Source organism: Oryzias melastigma, linkage group LG21 (assembly GCF_002922805.2).
Source record: "Oryzias melastigma strain HK-1 linkage group LG21, ASM292280v2, whole genome shotgun sequence".
In the NCBI taxonomy this organism is placed as follows: Eukaryota; Metazoa; Chordata; class Actinopteri; order Beloniformes; family Adrianichthyidae; genus Oryzias; species Oryzias melastigma.
This window is the reverse complement of record NC_050532.1, coordinates 12,638,229-12,652,580: the sequence shown is the minus strand read 5'-3', so window position 1 is coordinate 12,652,580 and position 14,352 is coordinate 12,638,229. Positions and strand designations below refer to the sequence as shown.

Genomic DNA, 14,352 nt, shown 5'->3' with positions numbered 1-14,352 from the left:
TAGGAGGATTGATAGCAGCAGATAAAGAAAGTGAGTTCATCTGACACTAAAATCTACATTTGCTCTGGGGTTGAAGAATTTGGTATTTTTGTTTCCTCCAAACCTAAAAGAAAGGGGACGAGTTAGATGTGGATATGAAGCTGCACCTGAAACGATTTAAGGTCAGAATAAAGTCAGTCAAGCGGAGAGGTGGCAGTATGAGCGTCATCGCTGCTCAGGAGTAAAAACACCGACTCACATTTATGTTCAAGGATTTTTTTTGTCATCAAGGATACATACACACACACACACACACACACACATATATATATATATATATAGTAGAAAGGAGTTTTATTTTTATATTAAAAAAAGAAGAACAAGAAAAAAAAAAGAAAACAGCAGTTCGGCTTCTGTTTTAGGACTAAAGAAGCTGAATTTGCTGCTGAAAAGAACAAAAGGTTTTATTTAACCAAGACTTAAAATATGGTGAGTGCGATTGTCTCTGAAAAAATATTTATTTTTCCTAAATTCACTGTAGATCAAAGATGAAAAAAACCCGAAAAAAAATCTAAATCTGTTACAGGAATAATTGGTTTTATCTCTAAAATGTCTTCCACGTTCTTTCATTTTTCCTCTTTGTTATGCTGACGTCTTGCAGCAGCTCCTCTGGGTTTTCTGCAGAGACAAGTATATTTATTTATTTATTAAGGTATTTATCTATTTTGACATAAATTTGGCTTTCAACTCATAAAACCCACAGAAAAGGGATTTCAAAAACTTAGAAAACTGTGGAGAATTCTGCCCAAATTCTGCAGAGCATGAATGTTTCAAACTGAGGGAAACTGCTCAGGTTCCCCTGATCTGATCCGATCTGATCTTAACAAATGAAATGAAATGAAATTAAAATAAGATCAAATCAAAATAAAATCAGATAAGATCAAATCAGACCAAATTAAAATAAATCAAATCAAGTCATACTTCATTTGTATAAAGTGCTCTCTATGCCACACAGCTCAAGAGTTTTACAGTTAAAAACTGGAACACAAACATAATAAAACAAATTAATTCAAAGCAGCCTCCATTGACACAGACATGACCCCCCCACCCCCCACAATGAGTAAAGACAAGAAGAAAACTGTAATTATAAAATGAAGCTTGAAGAGTCGTTTGGCTCTGCGGAGAGGAAACAGTTTCCTGGGAATCTATTCACACCAGGAGCCAGCTCAGCCACAGCATCGCCACATCGCCACACCGCCCACCCAGACCGGGACAGCAACAGAGGCTGCCATGCTGGACCCCAGCTGCCCCAGCAAGGGCGGGCACCATGGCAACAACCCCAGACCAAAGCAGCAACTCTGGAACAAAAGATTCCCACAGGAGACACTGAGGCTACAGGCATTAAAAGAATGTTCAAGTTAGATACATCAAAATAAAGGAAATAAAAACACTAAAATAATTCAAATAAATGCATTATTTTTTATTCAAGGATAAATAACCAGATATGATCATCTAAAAGCCATGTTAAATAAGAGGGTCTTCCTAAAAACCTCTACAGTCTGCGGCCCTGAGGCTGCGGCAGGATGGATCATAGCGGCAGAACAGAACCCGTCATCAAATGGGTTCAGTTTGGTTCAATATGGAGAAGACTTCAAACTTAACAAGTATCCAGAGGACCACCATTGATCCCCTCCATAGTCTGAGTAAGACACTAATGATCATAGTTAAGGAGTCTGAATGTTCACAGAGCGCCGAGTCCAACAGATCAACAGAATGTGTCAGGAGATGCAGCAACAGAGACGGCCACGGACTCCAGCCCATTACCAAAAGATTCAGGAACCTGCAGACATCCAGAGAGAGGAATGAGGAGGAACAGCTTCAGAAACCTCCAGGAGTCGGGTTACAACTGTCGGGTTCCTCGACACTTCTGAGTCCGGACCAACAGAGCAAACATCTCAAATGGACCAAGGAGAAGAAGGACTGGACTGTTGACCAGAGGAACAAGCTCCTGTTTCCTGATGATTCCTTTCATGTGGGACTTAAGGTCCCAGACTGGTGAGGAGCAGAACCCAAACCGCTGGAGGTCTCCACAGTCAGTCATGATCTGGGGTGCAAGGTCCAGAGCTGGTGTTGGTAAACTCTGTTTCTTCAGTCCAAAATCACTGCAACAGTCTAGAGCAGGGATCTGTAACCTTTAACAGTAAAAGAGTCGTTTGGACTTGTTTTCTACTGATCAAAACCTAGAAGGAGCCACACAGTCTTACTTTAACCTTTATGGAATTTGCATTCATGACCTTCTTCTTTTTTAAATAATAAATATAAATTATGTCTATATTTTGGCACAAACAAAAGCAAACATGTAAAAAAGGGCCTAGCATCTTTCAAAATGCGTTTTTTAATGTACTTTCAAAATAAAAGCTGCTCTGTGCCAAACAGGATCATCTCAGTGCAGCTCTGAACAGCTAGTAACCAATGTTGTTCAGCATAAGATAATATGTGCTTTTAATAAAGATCAAACTTTTTACCAAAGGTTTTCATCTAAAATCTGTTCATTCTGGAGGTAGAGTTGAACAAACAAGACGTCTTCAGGTCAACAGGATGTAAAAACCTACATAGTTTATCATCTATGTGAACCTCAGACATCAATTTATACATTTAAGTAATATAAATTAAATAAATGATAATTAAATAATCATTGCTTAAAAAAATGCCTTTTTTCTTTTTTTTTTTGTTCTTTTTCTCCTCTTTGTCCTCAGCAGTCTTACTCTGCTGGGTTTAGTTATTTTAGTTTGGGGTTGGACCTTGGTAGTCTTAGTTTTTGGGCTTTGTTTATGCAGAAGCAGGAATCTGCCAATACTGCCAGAAGCACCAAACCTGGTTTGATGTCCACGCCATCACAGAGCTGGACAGCCCCGCCCACTCACTGGAGCTGAACCCCATTGGAAATGTATGGGGTATCATTCAGAGGAAAACATGGATCGAGTGTGCACCCATCAGTCCAACGAAAACAAAACAACCTTTGTCAGACCTAAAAGGAACACAGAACCTTAAAATCAAACACTTGAGTTGTGCTCCAATGTGTGAACACAACTCCATTTATTTCTAATCTTTTTATTCAAGTTTTTATCATTTTAAAGCTGAGAGAAGATCAAACAGAAACTGATGTTCTGTATTCCAAAAGGAGATCAGTTCAAACACTGAGGAGCACAGAGCTGCAGACGGAGCCTCCTCAGGGTCCTGCTCCTCCAGTCTGTCAGGTCAGCAAAAACCCACTCTGTGTCGGACCTCGGCGAGCACAGGAGCGGCGAGCTCCCGAGCTTTAACACGTCCCTGAGCCAGCAGTCCCTGCAGGTACGCTGGCTCCGCCCTCAGCTTCCCGATCTCCTGCCGGATGGGCGCCAGCCTCTGGATCACAGCCTCACTCACTAGCTTCTTGTAGGCTCCCGTGTCCAGCCCTCTGGCCTGGGACACGGCGTCCTCCACGCTGATGGCAGCCATGGCGGCGTGGATCAGCAGCAGGTTGGACACACCTGGCCGCGTCTCTGGGTCAAAGGTGACCTCGGAGGTGAAGTCGGTGACGGCGCGGCGGATCTTAAGGGCGATGTCCTCCGGAGAGTCTGTGATCGTGATGGTCGCCATCGTCTGCGGGTCTGACTTGGACATCTTGGCTGAAGGGTCACGGAGGGATTTGACCTTTCGTGTGGAGCCTGTGAGAATAAAGGAGAGAGCTGTTAGAGGATGAGGAAAAGTCAGAGGACACAACAGGTTTCAACAAAACAGCATATGAACTGGATCAGACTGGAAACTGGTTCTACTTCTTAAGATAAACATGAAAAAGGGCTTCTTAAGACATTCAGGTTGTGGGGTTTTGGTTAAAAACCTCATAATAATAATTAAACACTACTGGGAACATTTTTTTTTTTTTTTTTTTTTTTAATAAAAGTGGACTTTAACTCCAACCAACAAGAATTCTGTCCCTCACAGTTGGGTAACTCCTTGAAGAAGCTCTTTTATCCACTAAAGTGGATTGTTTTTCTGCATTCTCTCAGTTGACGTGTTTCTATAATGAACATTACAGATCAAACATCTCTTTAAGGAGGAAAACTCGAAGAATCTGTGACTTAGAAATGTGTTTTAGCCCCACTGTAAACATCTATGGTGACACTGGGATGACCATTCAACCGTTTCACTCGTTTCTTAGCATTTCTTGTTTGCACATCGTCATACAACCTGCAGATCAGCACAGCTGAAACATAAACAGGAACTCTGACTTCAGAACTGCTCAATGTCTGCAGCGTTTCTTTAGCCTTAAGCAAGTTCTCATGGAGATAAATGGAGGTCAAATTATCTAAAACCCAAATAAAACAAATTGAAAAAAATAACGGTGTTTGGCCAAAAAAAAGGTAAAATGTCCAAAACTTGTTGCTATTCTAAAACAAACTTAATTATTTTCAGCTTCAAGTGTTCCATGTTCTGTGTGTCAAAACTTAAAGTTTCAATTTCACAACTTTTTTTACTTTTTTTTTTCTTTTCGAATCTGAAAATTTCAGTTTAAAAACTTTTAGCCCTCACCAATTTTGATTGGTCCTTCGTGTTAGCCCCGCCCCATCACGTCACAATGGGGCCAATAGTTTTGAAATAGAAATTTTCAGATTCAAAAACGAAAAAAAAGAGTTGAAAGTGACAAAAAGATTTGAAGCTGAAAAAAACTTTTGAAATTTAAATGTTGAGTATTGAAACCTAAAAAACACTTGAGGCTAAAAATAAATCACCAATAACACCAAAATGTTTTCAATTTGTTGTATTTGTGTTTCAAACAACATTGACCCCAAATTATCTCTATAAGTTCTGGGACTCTATTTTGTAGATGTTAGGGACAAAAACTGAGTGAGTCATTTTTGATCACATAATCAATCACCCACTCCACTGACAGGACAGGCAGATGATTTCTGTTGCGTTGTGGAGGACAGGAGTCAGCTGTAAGGGTGTTGGATGGGATAGCAGAATCAGAACCAAACCGGATGAAGAGTGAGAGCAGTCTGTCGTAATCATTCACCTTCTTTTTATGCTTTTTTGGACAAAATAGGAATGATATGAAACCGGGGATACACATTCTGGCAGGGGGATCTTATCTTGGCACTACACCGGTCTCTGTCTGCTGTTCGGGACATTTTAGTTTTTGTTTTATGGTCTTAATTATTTTTAACTTTTTTATTCTTTTTAATTAACTGATGGCTTTTTAAATGTATACATTCTTAACGCTCTCTGGTACAAACCAATGTGGATTTCAGCCACTCCCCTGTGTTCGTTCTATTGGTTTTTATTACATCCTCACCCCTTGTTACAGGAAACAGTGATAAAGCAGACGAGAAAGAGAAAAGAGTTTGTAAGGAGGAGGAGATAGGTCAGAATTAAGCCGTTAGAAGTGCATTTTCACTCTGAATTTATGCTTTCTTAACTTATCATCATGTTTAGATGCTACTGTCCTCTGCTGCTGCAGAGCAAGGTTGTGGCAGGCTCTGCAGCCGTTACCATGACAACGTGTTTCATCAGGAATCAGTCAGCGTTTTGTCAACAATGATTTAGACTTAAACTTAAAAAATACATTTCTAATAATTAATTTGTCTGGCTTTATCTAGTACATAATAGATACTAGTGTGGTGTTATGGGATTGTTTTGGGTTAATTCTGTTAACAAGTCGCACATTGATGACATCACAGCTGTGATGGGTGTGTGCTGTGTACAGGGACATCGAGAGAAGTAGGAAATGTTTTCAGCAGAGTTCATTTAATTAAAACTTTTATATTTGAGAACACGACAATAGTTAGAGATTAAAAAAACAGTAGTCGGTGACGCTTAAATATAAAATCTTTTACATACTGTAACTTTTCAACCGTTAGCACGTTGAGCCCCTTTTCTCCTTTACAATCTACTGGAATTATGCTGATCATGTTAGCAATGACAAAATTACAGTAAATCAAAGAAAATAAACGCTGGAGCTCCGGTGTTAAAGGGTTAAAAGTACCTGAATTACCATCATCAGTTAGAATCCTGACTGTCCATCTGATCTAAAGACCATAATCTCATTGAAATGCTGTGTTGTTTTCCACATGAGACCTGCTCCGACATTTAACAGAATGAAGTTAGTTACACTTTGTTGAAGACATTTCTTCTTCCATCTAAAACCCGTTTGAGTCAGAGGGAAATGACAGGCTATTACGCTGCCTGTGGATGTGGTTGTGTGAAAGATTCCCAATGCAAGACAGACGCATGGCAGTGTGAAGTGATGAGCAGACCACAGGAGCCTGGACTTCCTTTCCTTTTTCATTCATCATCCACATCCTTCCGCCATCTTGCAGGCTCCATATGAGCCGTCCACATGTGTCCTCCTGAGGCGCTGTCATGTAAAGTGCATTAAAAGCCTTTTAGTCTTTGGGTTGGTTTCAAAGAGAAGGTGGTTACTCTGCTTTCCAACAGACAAGAGAAGGATCCAGCAGTCAGCCAAATGTATCTGCCGGGTTTTGACGCCAACGCACAAACAGGCAGACGGCTCAAAAACCATCTTGGGGACATCTTCTAAATCCTCCATTATTCTCCTTAAAGAACGTATTTCTTCACTGAGAGTGCAGCAGTCTGTCCTAAGATGAGTTAAAATGTGAAGTGGGTGTGAACATGTTCAGCATGTGTGCATGAAAGATGAAGCTGCATCGCAGGAAGCATGAGAAGATGGTTTAAAATAACTTTTTTAAGTGCTGTGAATAAAAAAAGCGTCTCAAGTCGTCTTTGAAGAACAAAATCAGTCAGTCAACATTTGCTGCGAGACATTTCAAACGATCAGTGGTTGAAACAAAGACATTTCTGTTGTTGTTCACTATTGAAAGATTCTCATAGATCAAAGTTAGAGAAAAAACTGCAAAATAAGCTCATTTATAGCTCTGTAATACAGTAGTAGTTAGTTCTGGGCGACATGGAAAAATATGTATATCACAATATAAACTATTATAGGTCACGATAACGATATATATGTCACGATATATGACAGTAAAGTATATTTTCAGCTATTCTCTGAAAAGATGTCATAGATTACTTTTCTATTTTAACTAACAGATAACTGAATAGTAACAATTAAACAAATATTTTAGTGTAGCAAAATAAATCAAATGAGAACAGATATGACTGATATACAGCAGTCTTCACATTTGTTCAAAAATTCAAAGGTATTCAACGTGAATCTGTTAAAAAAAAAAAAAGTTTTTAAGAAAAACACTTTTTGAAGTGCACAACAGTTTAATGTTTCTGAGTAGAAAAACTAATTTTTGCACAAAATTCTGCTAGAATTACATCAATTGCATCAACTGTTGAAGAGTTATCATAAACAAAAGCATATAAACACTGGAGCTGAAGCTCTGATGTTAAAGCTATTTGTTTTCTCAGAACTTAAGTCAGTGAGCAGAACTTCAGTCTCAGTTTTTGAACGGATAGAGAAGCTCTCGCTAGTTTTACTTTGAAAACCAGGAAGCTTCACCAACATTGAATGAATGAATGAATGAAATGGTTTATTTCAAGCAATCAGGTCACAATACATACATAACATAACACTTAATGAATCACAAGTAGATCGCTTGAAAGGGAGTGGAAGGAAGCGAACTTATATAATCCCACCCCGACTCGACCATTTTCTCTACATGAATTATCAATATCCGGTTCAGGACTTAATATCAAATATTAATAAATCAGGCTATTAAGGATCATTGAAATCATTAATGTGATCAAGTTTCAAAGCATCCACGACAAATCATTTTTTAGCTTCTGGTGACAGTCGTGCATTCAGCTTTAAAATCCAAAATTATTCTGTATTCCAGAGCAATAAATATTTTATGACACTCTACTATATTTATAAAGATCATGAATCAGTGAGGGCTGCACGGTGGCGCAAGTGGTTAGCGCTCTTGCCTCACAGCGAGAAGGCCCCGGTTCGACTCCTGGCTTGGAGTTTTCTGTGTGGAGTTTGCATGTTCTCCCCGTGCATGCGTGGGTTTTCACCGGGGACTCCGGCTTCCTCCCACCGTCCAAAAACATGCTTCATAGGTTCATTGGTGACTCTAAATTGTCCCTAGGTGTGAATGTGAGAGTGGATGTGTGTGTGATTGAGGCCCTGAGACAGACTGGCGACCTGTCCAGGGTGTACCCCGCCTTCGCCCTTCAGTAGCCGGGTTAGGCTCCGGCACCCCGCGACCCCGAAAGGGAAGAAGCGGTCAAGAAGATGGATGGATGGATGAATCAGTGATCTTGGACGTCACAAATTTTCTGTCTTGAATTTTCTGAGCAGAGAATCCGAGAGTTTGTATACTTGTTACAGCTCAATTCCACATCTTTGATTTATCTCTTGTTTTTGTAATCTCATATGTTCATTTTTGTGACTTTCCTTGAGTGATAGAAGATTTGTTGCGTTAGCATCGGTGCGGGAGAGCCTCCTAGCTCATTTACATACTGCAGTCTTCTGCTCATCGTTGGACGTCTTGAATCCAAATCACAGACGTCCCTCTCTTATGCTGAAAGAGCTTCTTCTTGGTCTGTCTGCATCAGTGTATCTGTCTGTCTCAACTCCAGGGAAACAACTTCCAGCTGTTCTGTCCGTCATTCTGCACTCATATTAAGTAGCGTAAAATATGTCGTAAACCCGCGTGCGTGTGAATTCAAGAACGTAAAGCAGTTTTACGTCGCAAAGCCGCAAGACGAAGTTTCTTTATTTATAATGTCTTTTTAATTTGTCTTTATTTTCACTTTGATAATTTTTTTGTGTACACACTGACAACACCTGCGCAATCGTCTTGGTCTATTTAATGATATATTTGGGGTAATAATTGATCAAATTAGATTAGACACGATATACAGTATCTCACAAAAGTGAGTACACCCCTTACATTTTTGCAGATATTTATGTATATCTTTTTCATGGGACAACACTGCCAAAATTAATTTTGACACATTAAAAAGTAGTCTGTGTCCTTCTTGTAAAGCAGTGTAAAGTTGTTTTTTCTGCAAAATAAATTATAATAGAGTCATCAATAGCCCAATCCCCGGCAACAAAAGTGAGGGGTGTACTCACTTTTGTGACATACTGTAAAGGATAGAGGAGAAATTGGACGATAGACACTTTTCTATCGCCCACATGACATATATCGTCATATTGGCCAGCACTAGTAGTAGTAGTACTGCAGATGTCCTAAGTCTGGGTCTAGAGTTCTTACTCAGCAGTGTGCGAGGCTCAGGGAACAGGTCTCCATAGCGATTGTTGAAGATGCGAGCAAGATCCTGAGCCAGCTCCAGATGCTGGACCTGGTCCTCTCCCACAGGGACATGAGTGGACCTGAGAGAGAAAACACGAAAAGACAACATCAGCTTGAAGCTCATTCAGGGTTTGTTAAGGAACTCCATTAATGAAGGTGAAGACGGTTTACACCAGGGATCTCTTCCCCCTCCACAGTGGCTCTCTGGGTAAAGAAAAATAAAATATTAGAGATTTTAAAAGTAAGGGTTGCTGAATTTTATGTATTTTTCATTTACTTTTTCTACTGAATCATTAACCAATCATGTTTCATGTCTATGCTTCTGTCAACAGCAGTAGTAAGTAGGAAAAAGGACGACGGCTCACCAAAGTAAATCTAAGTATAACAAGAGAAAATGTCATTTTTGTCTCGTGTTGTTTAGGAATACATTTGCTTTCCTTCAATGTTCCTGTTTGAAACAGGAAGTCTTTTATTTTGAAAGAGAGTCAAATGAGCTTCTGTCAAAAACAAAAAACAACTTTGAGAAAATTCCCATATATTTTAAATGTCCATCTTCGTCATGGATCAGAGTCATTTACAGTCGCTTCACTCAATCACACACATTGAAAAATGAAACACTGGATCAATTAACAAATGTTCTGTAATTTGTTACATTTAAAAATATTAGTTTATATCTAATTAGAATTTCTAATCGATGGTTAACTCAAAATTGTAATTTGATATAAATGTATAATTTCAAATGTAAAAAATTACAGAACTTTTGTAACTTTTTCAGTGCAGTCATACACTGACTGTGTGGAGCTGCAAAGTGTGGGATTATGTGGGATTAAAACTCTGATTCAAGAAATGTCAACACATAAGGGAGCAGAGCCAGAGCCAGAACCGGACCTGGACTCCTGCTCTACATGAAGATGTCACATCCACGTCAGAGTGAAGCATCTCTTCCTGGTTCCAGACCCACTCCGATGAAAATAGTGTTTTTGCTGTTTTTAACAAGATCTTGTAGAATTTTCTCATTGATTGGTTGATTGAATGGTTTATTTCAAGCATAGAACATACAAGAGAAACACATAAATATTTCAAACTCATTACAGAAATAATGAAATACATGGATTAGAAAATAGAAAACAAACAAAAAAACAAAACACACTTATGTCACGTCTGATTCATTATTGTAAATATGAACTAAAGTCAGAAAAGTTTGATTTTTGCTTGAAAAGAAGTGGGAAGAAATAAACTTAAAATACCCCCACCTCTTAGTTGCTTCATTTTACAGTTTTGCATAGTTATGTAATCTGGTTCTGATCAGATTAAATGCAAGATTTTTTTAGAAAGGCTGCATATTTGATCAGAAGTGTGCCGGTCGGAGGAGCAGCAGCTCCAGAATTATCTCTAAGGATGAACCGCTACACCCAGCTGGAACTCTCCACATCGAGAGAGCTTTTGTCTGCAGAAATCTGAAAGGCTTATCCCCGGGCTCCAATGTGCACGTGTAGCACGAGGTTTCTTTACGGAGCAGCACTTTTAACTACAAACGAGCAGAATGAGCGTCGGTGTGCTGAACAGCTACGTCCTCAGACTGATCTCCTGTGGACTGAACACCAACATTTTTGCCTTGAAGCTGAAAATGATGAATCTGCTGGTGAGCACACATGCTGGTTTAATCCAGCAGAGAGGCTGAAGCGTTGCTTCAGAGGGGACGGGCTCAGCCCCTCTGCTTTCAGGACAATCGATTCACGTCATCCAACTCTCCAAAAGGACTAATGGGAAACAGCAGAAGCTGGAGAAACACTTTTCTAGAAGGATCAGGTTAATAAAAAGACAAGTATTATGAAACATTCTGAAGACACAGTCAGGAAAATAAAGTTTCACAGTGGACGTCTTCTTACTGGTAGAGGAGAATGTCGGCAGCCTGGAGGACGGGGTACGTAAACAGACCGACGCTGCCTTCGCTTTTCTGCTTACTCTTCATCTACGGAGGAAGACGACAAAACAAATGTCAGGAGGAGCAAAGACGAAAGCAGGCCGGAGGAAAACAACATGCTTTTCTTTTTCCTGTGAAAGCTCTGGTCACTTTTCCTCCTCCACAGAGGAGTTCCCGTCAGGTTTTCCGGCGTGTTGAGGACCAGCTCATCGGTGCGGGGTGTTCTGTGGAGCGGCAGGGGCTCTCCTGCTCGCTCTGGTCTGCATTCAGACGGCGCACTGACGCCAGATCTGAACGCTGATCAAACCCAACAGGAAAGAATGACAAAAACTCAGCAAAAACAAAACATCTGTTATACGAAGATGCTGACAAAGTTTCTAAATAAAACTAGGATCTGGTAGAAAGCATGTCTTACTTTGATGTTAAAATACAGTGTTGGACTTTTTACATTTTGGGAGGTTAAGAGACAAACGTGTAGAATAGCAGCACAATATCTGCAAAACTTAAAGCTACAAAAAAACACACGTCAGATTAGTATATGACAATATTTAATCTACAAACATGTTTTTTTGTCATTAACAGTGGTCATTTTCTCCATAAATCTATTTGTATAATGTGCATGTGAGTGAATGCTTCTCTGCACTGATCCCGTTTTTAAACACTATAAAACCATTTCTCTGTATCATCAACAGTCAGTTTTGTGGATTTCCGATGTTCAGGCAGGTCCTGCAGAAGAAACCTCTCAGTTTTTCTCTGTTTGAAGGCTGCAGGTGAGTCTCCTGCTTTCATGTTCCAAGAATTCTGCGTGGAGGAGCTGATTAAAATGGTCCACAGATTTGGATGACTTTTGTAGGTTAGGTGAGTCACAGGTCATTTTATCATTTTATTTTCTAGAAGAATATTCAATATCTAATTAAAATAATTTATTGTATTTTATTACAATGTAAGACATTCATTCCTGGTTAGTTTTTTTATGATTTTTAATTTAAATTAAAGTGAAACTCCAGAGTTTCATGAGACAGAAATCCAGCATTTTACATTCTCTCAATTGTCTGATAAATGCTCGCCGAAACCATCTCAGTTAGGCCCGCCCACTGAGTTTGATGGGACGTTTGACAGAGAACGTCATGAAAGGATGTGCCCACTGACCGGACCATGAAATCTTTCATGAAATCATTAAATCTTTTATTAAATGATGAAATTCATTAAATCATCAAATCATGAAATCATCGATTAAATCATGAAATCATTCATTAAATCATCAAATCATTAATTCATCGATTAAATCATGAAATCTTTCATTAAATTATGAAATCTTTTGTTAAATGATGAAATTCATTAAATCATCAAATCATAAAATCATTCATCAAATCATGAAATCATCGATTAGATCATGAAATCATCGATTAGATCATGAAATCATTCATTAACATCTTTTATCCCTAGTGCCATAAAGCTTTTAAATCAGAGGGGCTGAACTCGTCCATATGTTAGGACCTGTCTCATAATTACCTTTTAATATTTTTTTTATGCTAACTACCTTACTTACAGATTTATGCACTGTTTTGTGTTGTTGTGTTATTTTGTCTTGCTCTTTCCTGTCATGTTTCTATCAGTTCTTGCTGGAGAGCTGTTTTAAACTGAATTGCCCCGAGAGGATTAATAAAGTTATCCATCCATCCATCCGTCTATATATCTAGGTCATGAAATCTTTCATTAAATCATGAAATAAATGTTTTTTTTAAAGATTTAAAATTGAATTTTAATTAAATATTGACACCTTTGATGACACCTTTATTTATTTCATGCCAATTTTAAATAACCAATTACACATTTATTTAATAAATTCATAATACATATATTTATTTCAATTTGTCTTGTCCAGCCCACACTGGGCCACAAATGAATTAAATATGCCATGAAATATTTGAATGCACTTTTTAATGGCTGTTTTAATATTTTAAAGCCACATATATTTAAACATGTATTTATTGATTTCCAGTTTTATTTATTCAATGTAGATTTTAAATACTTAATGCCCCATTTATTTAATAATTTAATTGTGTATATATTTATTTCATATGGTTTATTTGAGTCGGATTGAGCAGGAGATGTCGGGACGGACTAAACTCTGCTCAGACGGTTCTGTTTACACCAACATCTGACTCAACAAGGAGAGAAAAGATGCAAAAGGTTGATTTATGACATCACAACATATGAAACAACAGTTTAAAGAAAATACTCATACATTCATTTAATTTGTCAATTTGATTTTTCACAAGATTTTTTTTATTAATGCATAAAAATCCTAATAATAGAAATGCCTTGTTAACCCTTTAACATCTGAGGCATCGCCGGTGACGCTTAAACACTAAACCTTTAACATACTGTGACTTTTCAACCGCAATCAATGTAATTCCAGCAGGTTCTGAAGGAGAAAAGCGGCTGAATCTGCTGGAATTACATTGATCGTGTTAATAATTAAAAAATGACAGTAAATCAACGAAGAAAGCTCCAGCGTTAAAGGGGTAAAACACGCTGTTCTAATGAGGTCAGAGTTGGTCTTTTTCATGTATTTAGTACTTGTAAACAGTCCATCTTTGAAAGACCCACCTTCCATTGAGGGAGGTGGCGCAGGCGGGGCATGCTGGTCATGCAGCCCAGGATCCAGGACAGCTCTGCGTGTTCCGACACCTGCGGGTTTGGAGATACATCCAGACATTAGCAAACATCGAGACAACCTGATGCAAGAGAACAAATCAAATTCATCTTATCTGCAGTTTAAAATGCATCAGCAGAAATAGATTGTCTGCTAAAGACGGCTGAAGGATCAGAGGTTCTGGCAGAACAGATTCAGCGCATCGTGCCAAAATACACATCCAAAGACATCACTGGACAGGAGCAGTTTTTCTTAAAAAATAAAAATCTGAACACACTCCCTGGAATGTAATAATTGTACTGTGTCAACCAACACAGCAGAGAAGTCAGAAGAGTTCATAAACTTTATTTTGTATTGTCTGTTCAGATGAGAGCCTTCAGTCAAACAGTTCAATCGTGGTCAGAATGATCTGGAATTTCTTTTAGGGTCAGACAAATTACAGAATAAACCACATCAAGCAAAAGTAACCTCCAAAGTTTTCTGTTGAGACCCGACCCAAT

The 14,352-nt window shown here is 38.7% G+C and overlaps 1 protein-coding gene across 2 annotated transcripts in view; it reads right to left on the bottom strand.

The window, feature by feature from the left end:
* Positions 1 to 3,026: 3,026 nt before the first annotated feature.
* Positions 3,027 to 14,352, bottom strand: part of wars2 (tryptophanyl tRNA synthetase 2, mitochondrial) — a 36,580-nt gene continuing 25,254 nt past the window's right edge. For both annotated transcript variants that reach the window (XM_024260595.2, XM_024260596.2), the window contains exons 3-6: positions 13,807 to 13,887; positions 11,159 to 11,241; positions 9,231 to 9,349; positions 3,027 to 3,686 (exon numbers count right to left, since the gene is read on the bottom strand). In XM_024260595.2, the coding sequence (XP_024116363.1) occupies positions 3,238 to 3,686; positions 9,231 to 9,349; positions 11,159 to 11,241; positions 13,807 to 13,887 (732 nt within the window). In that variant the 3' untranslated portion in view covers positions 3,027 to 3,237. The remainder of the gene's footprint in view (positions 3,687 to 9,230; positions 9,350 to 11,158; positions 11,242 to 13,806; positions 13,888 to 14,352) is intronic.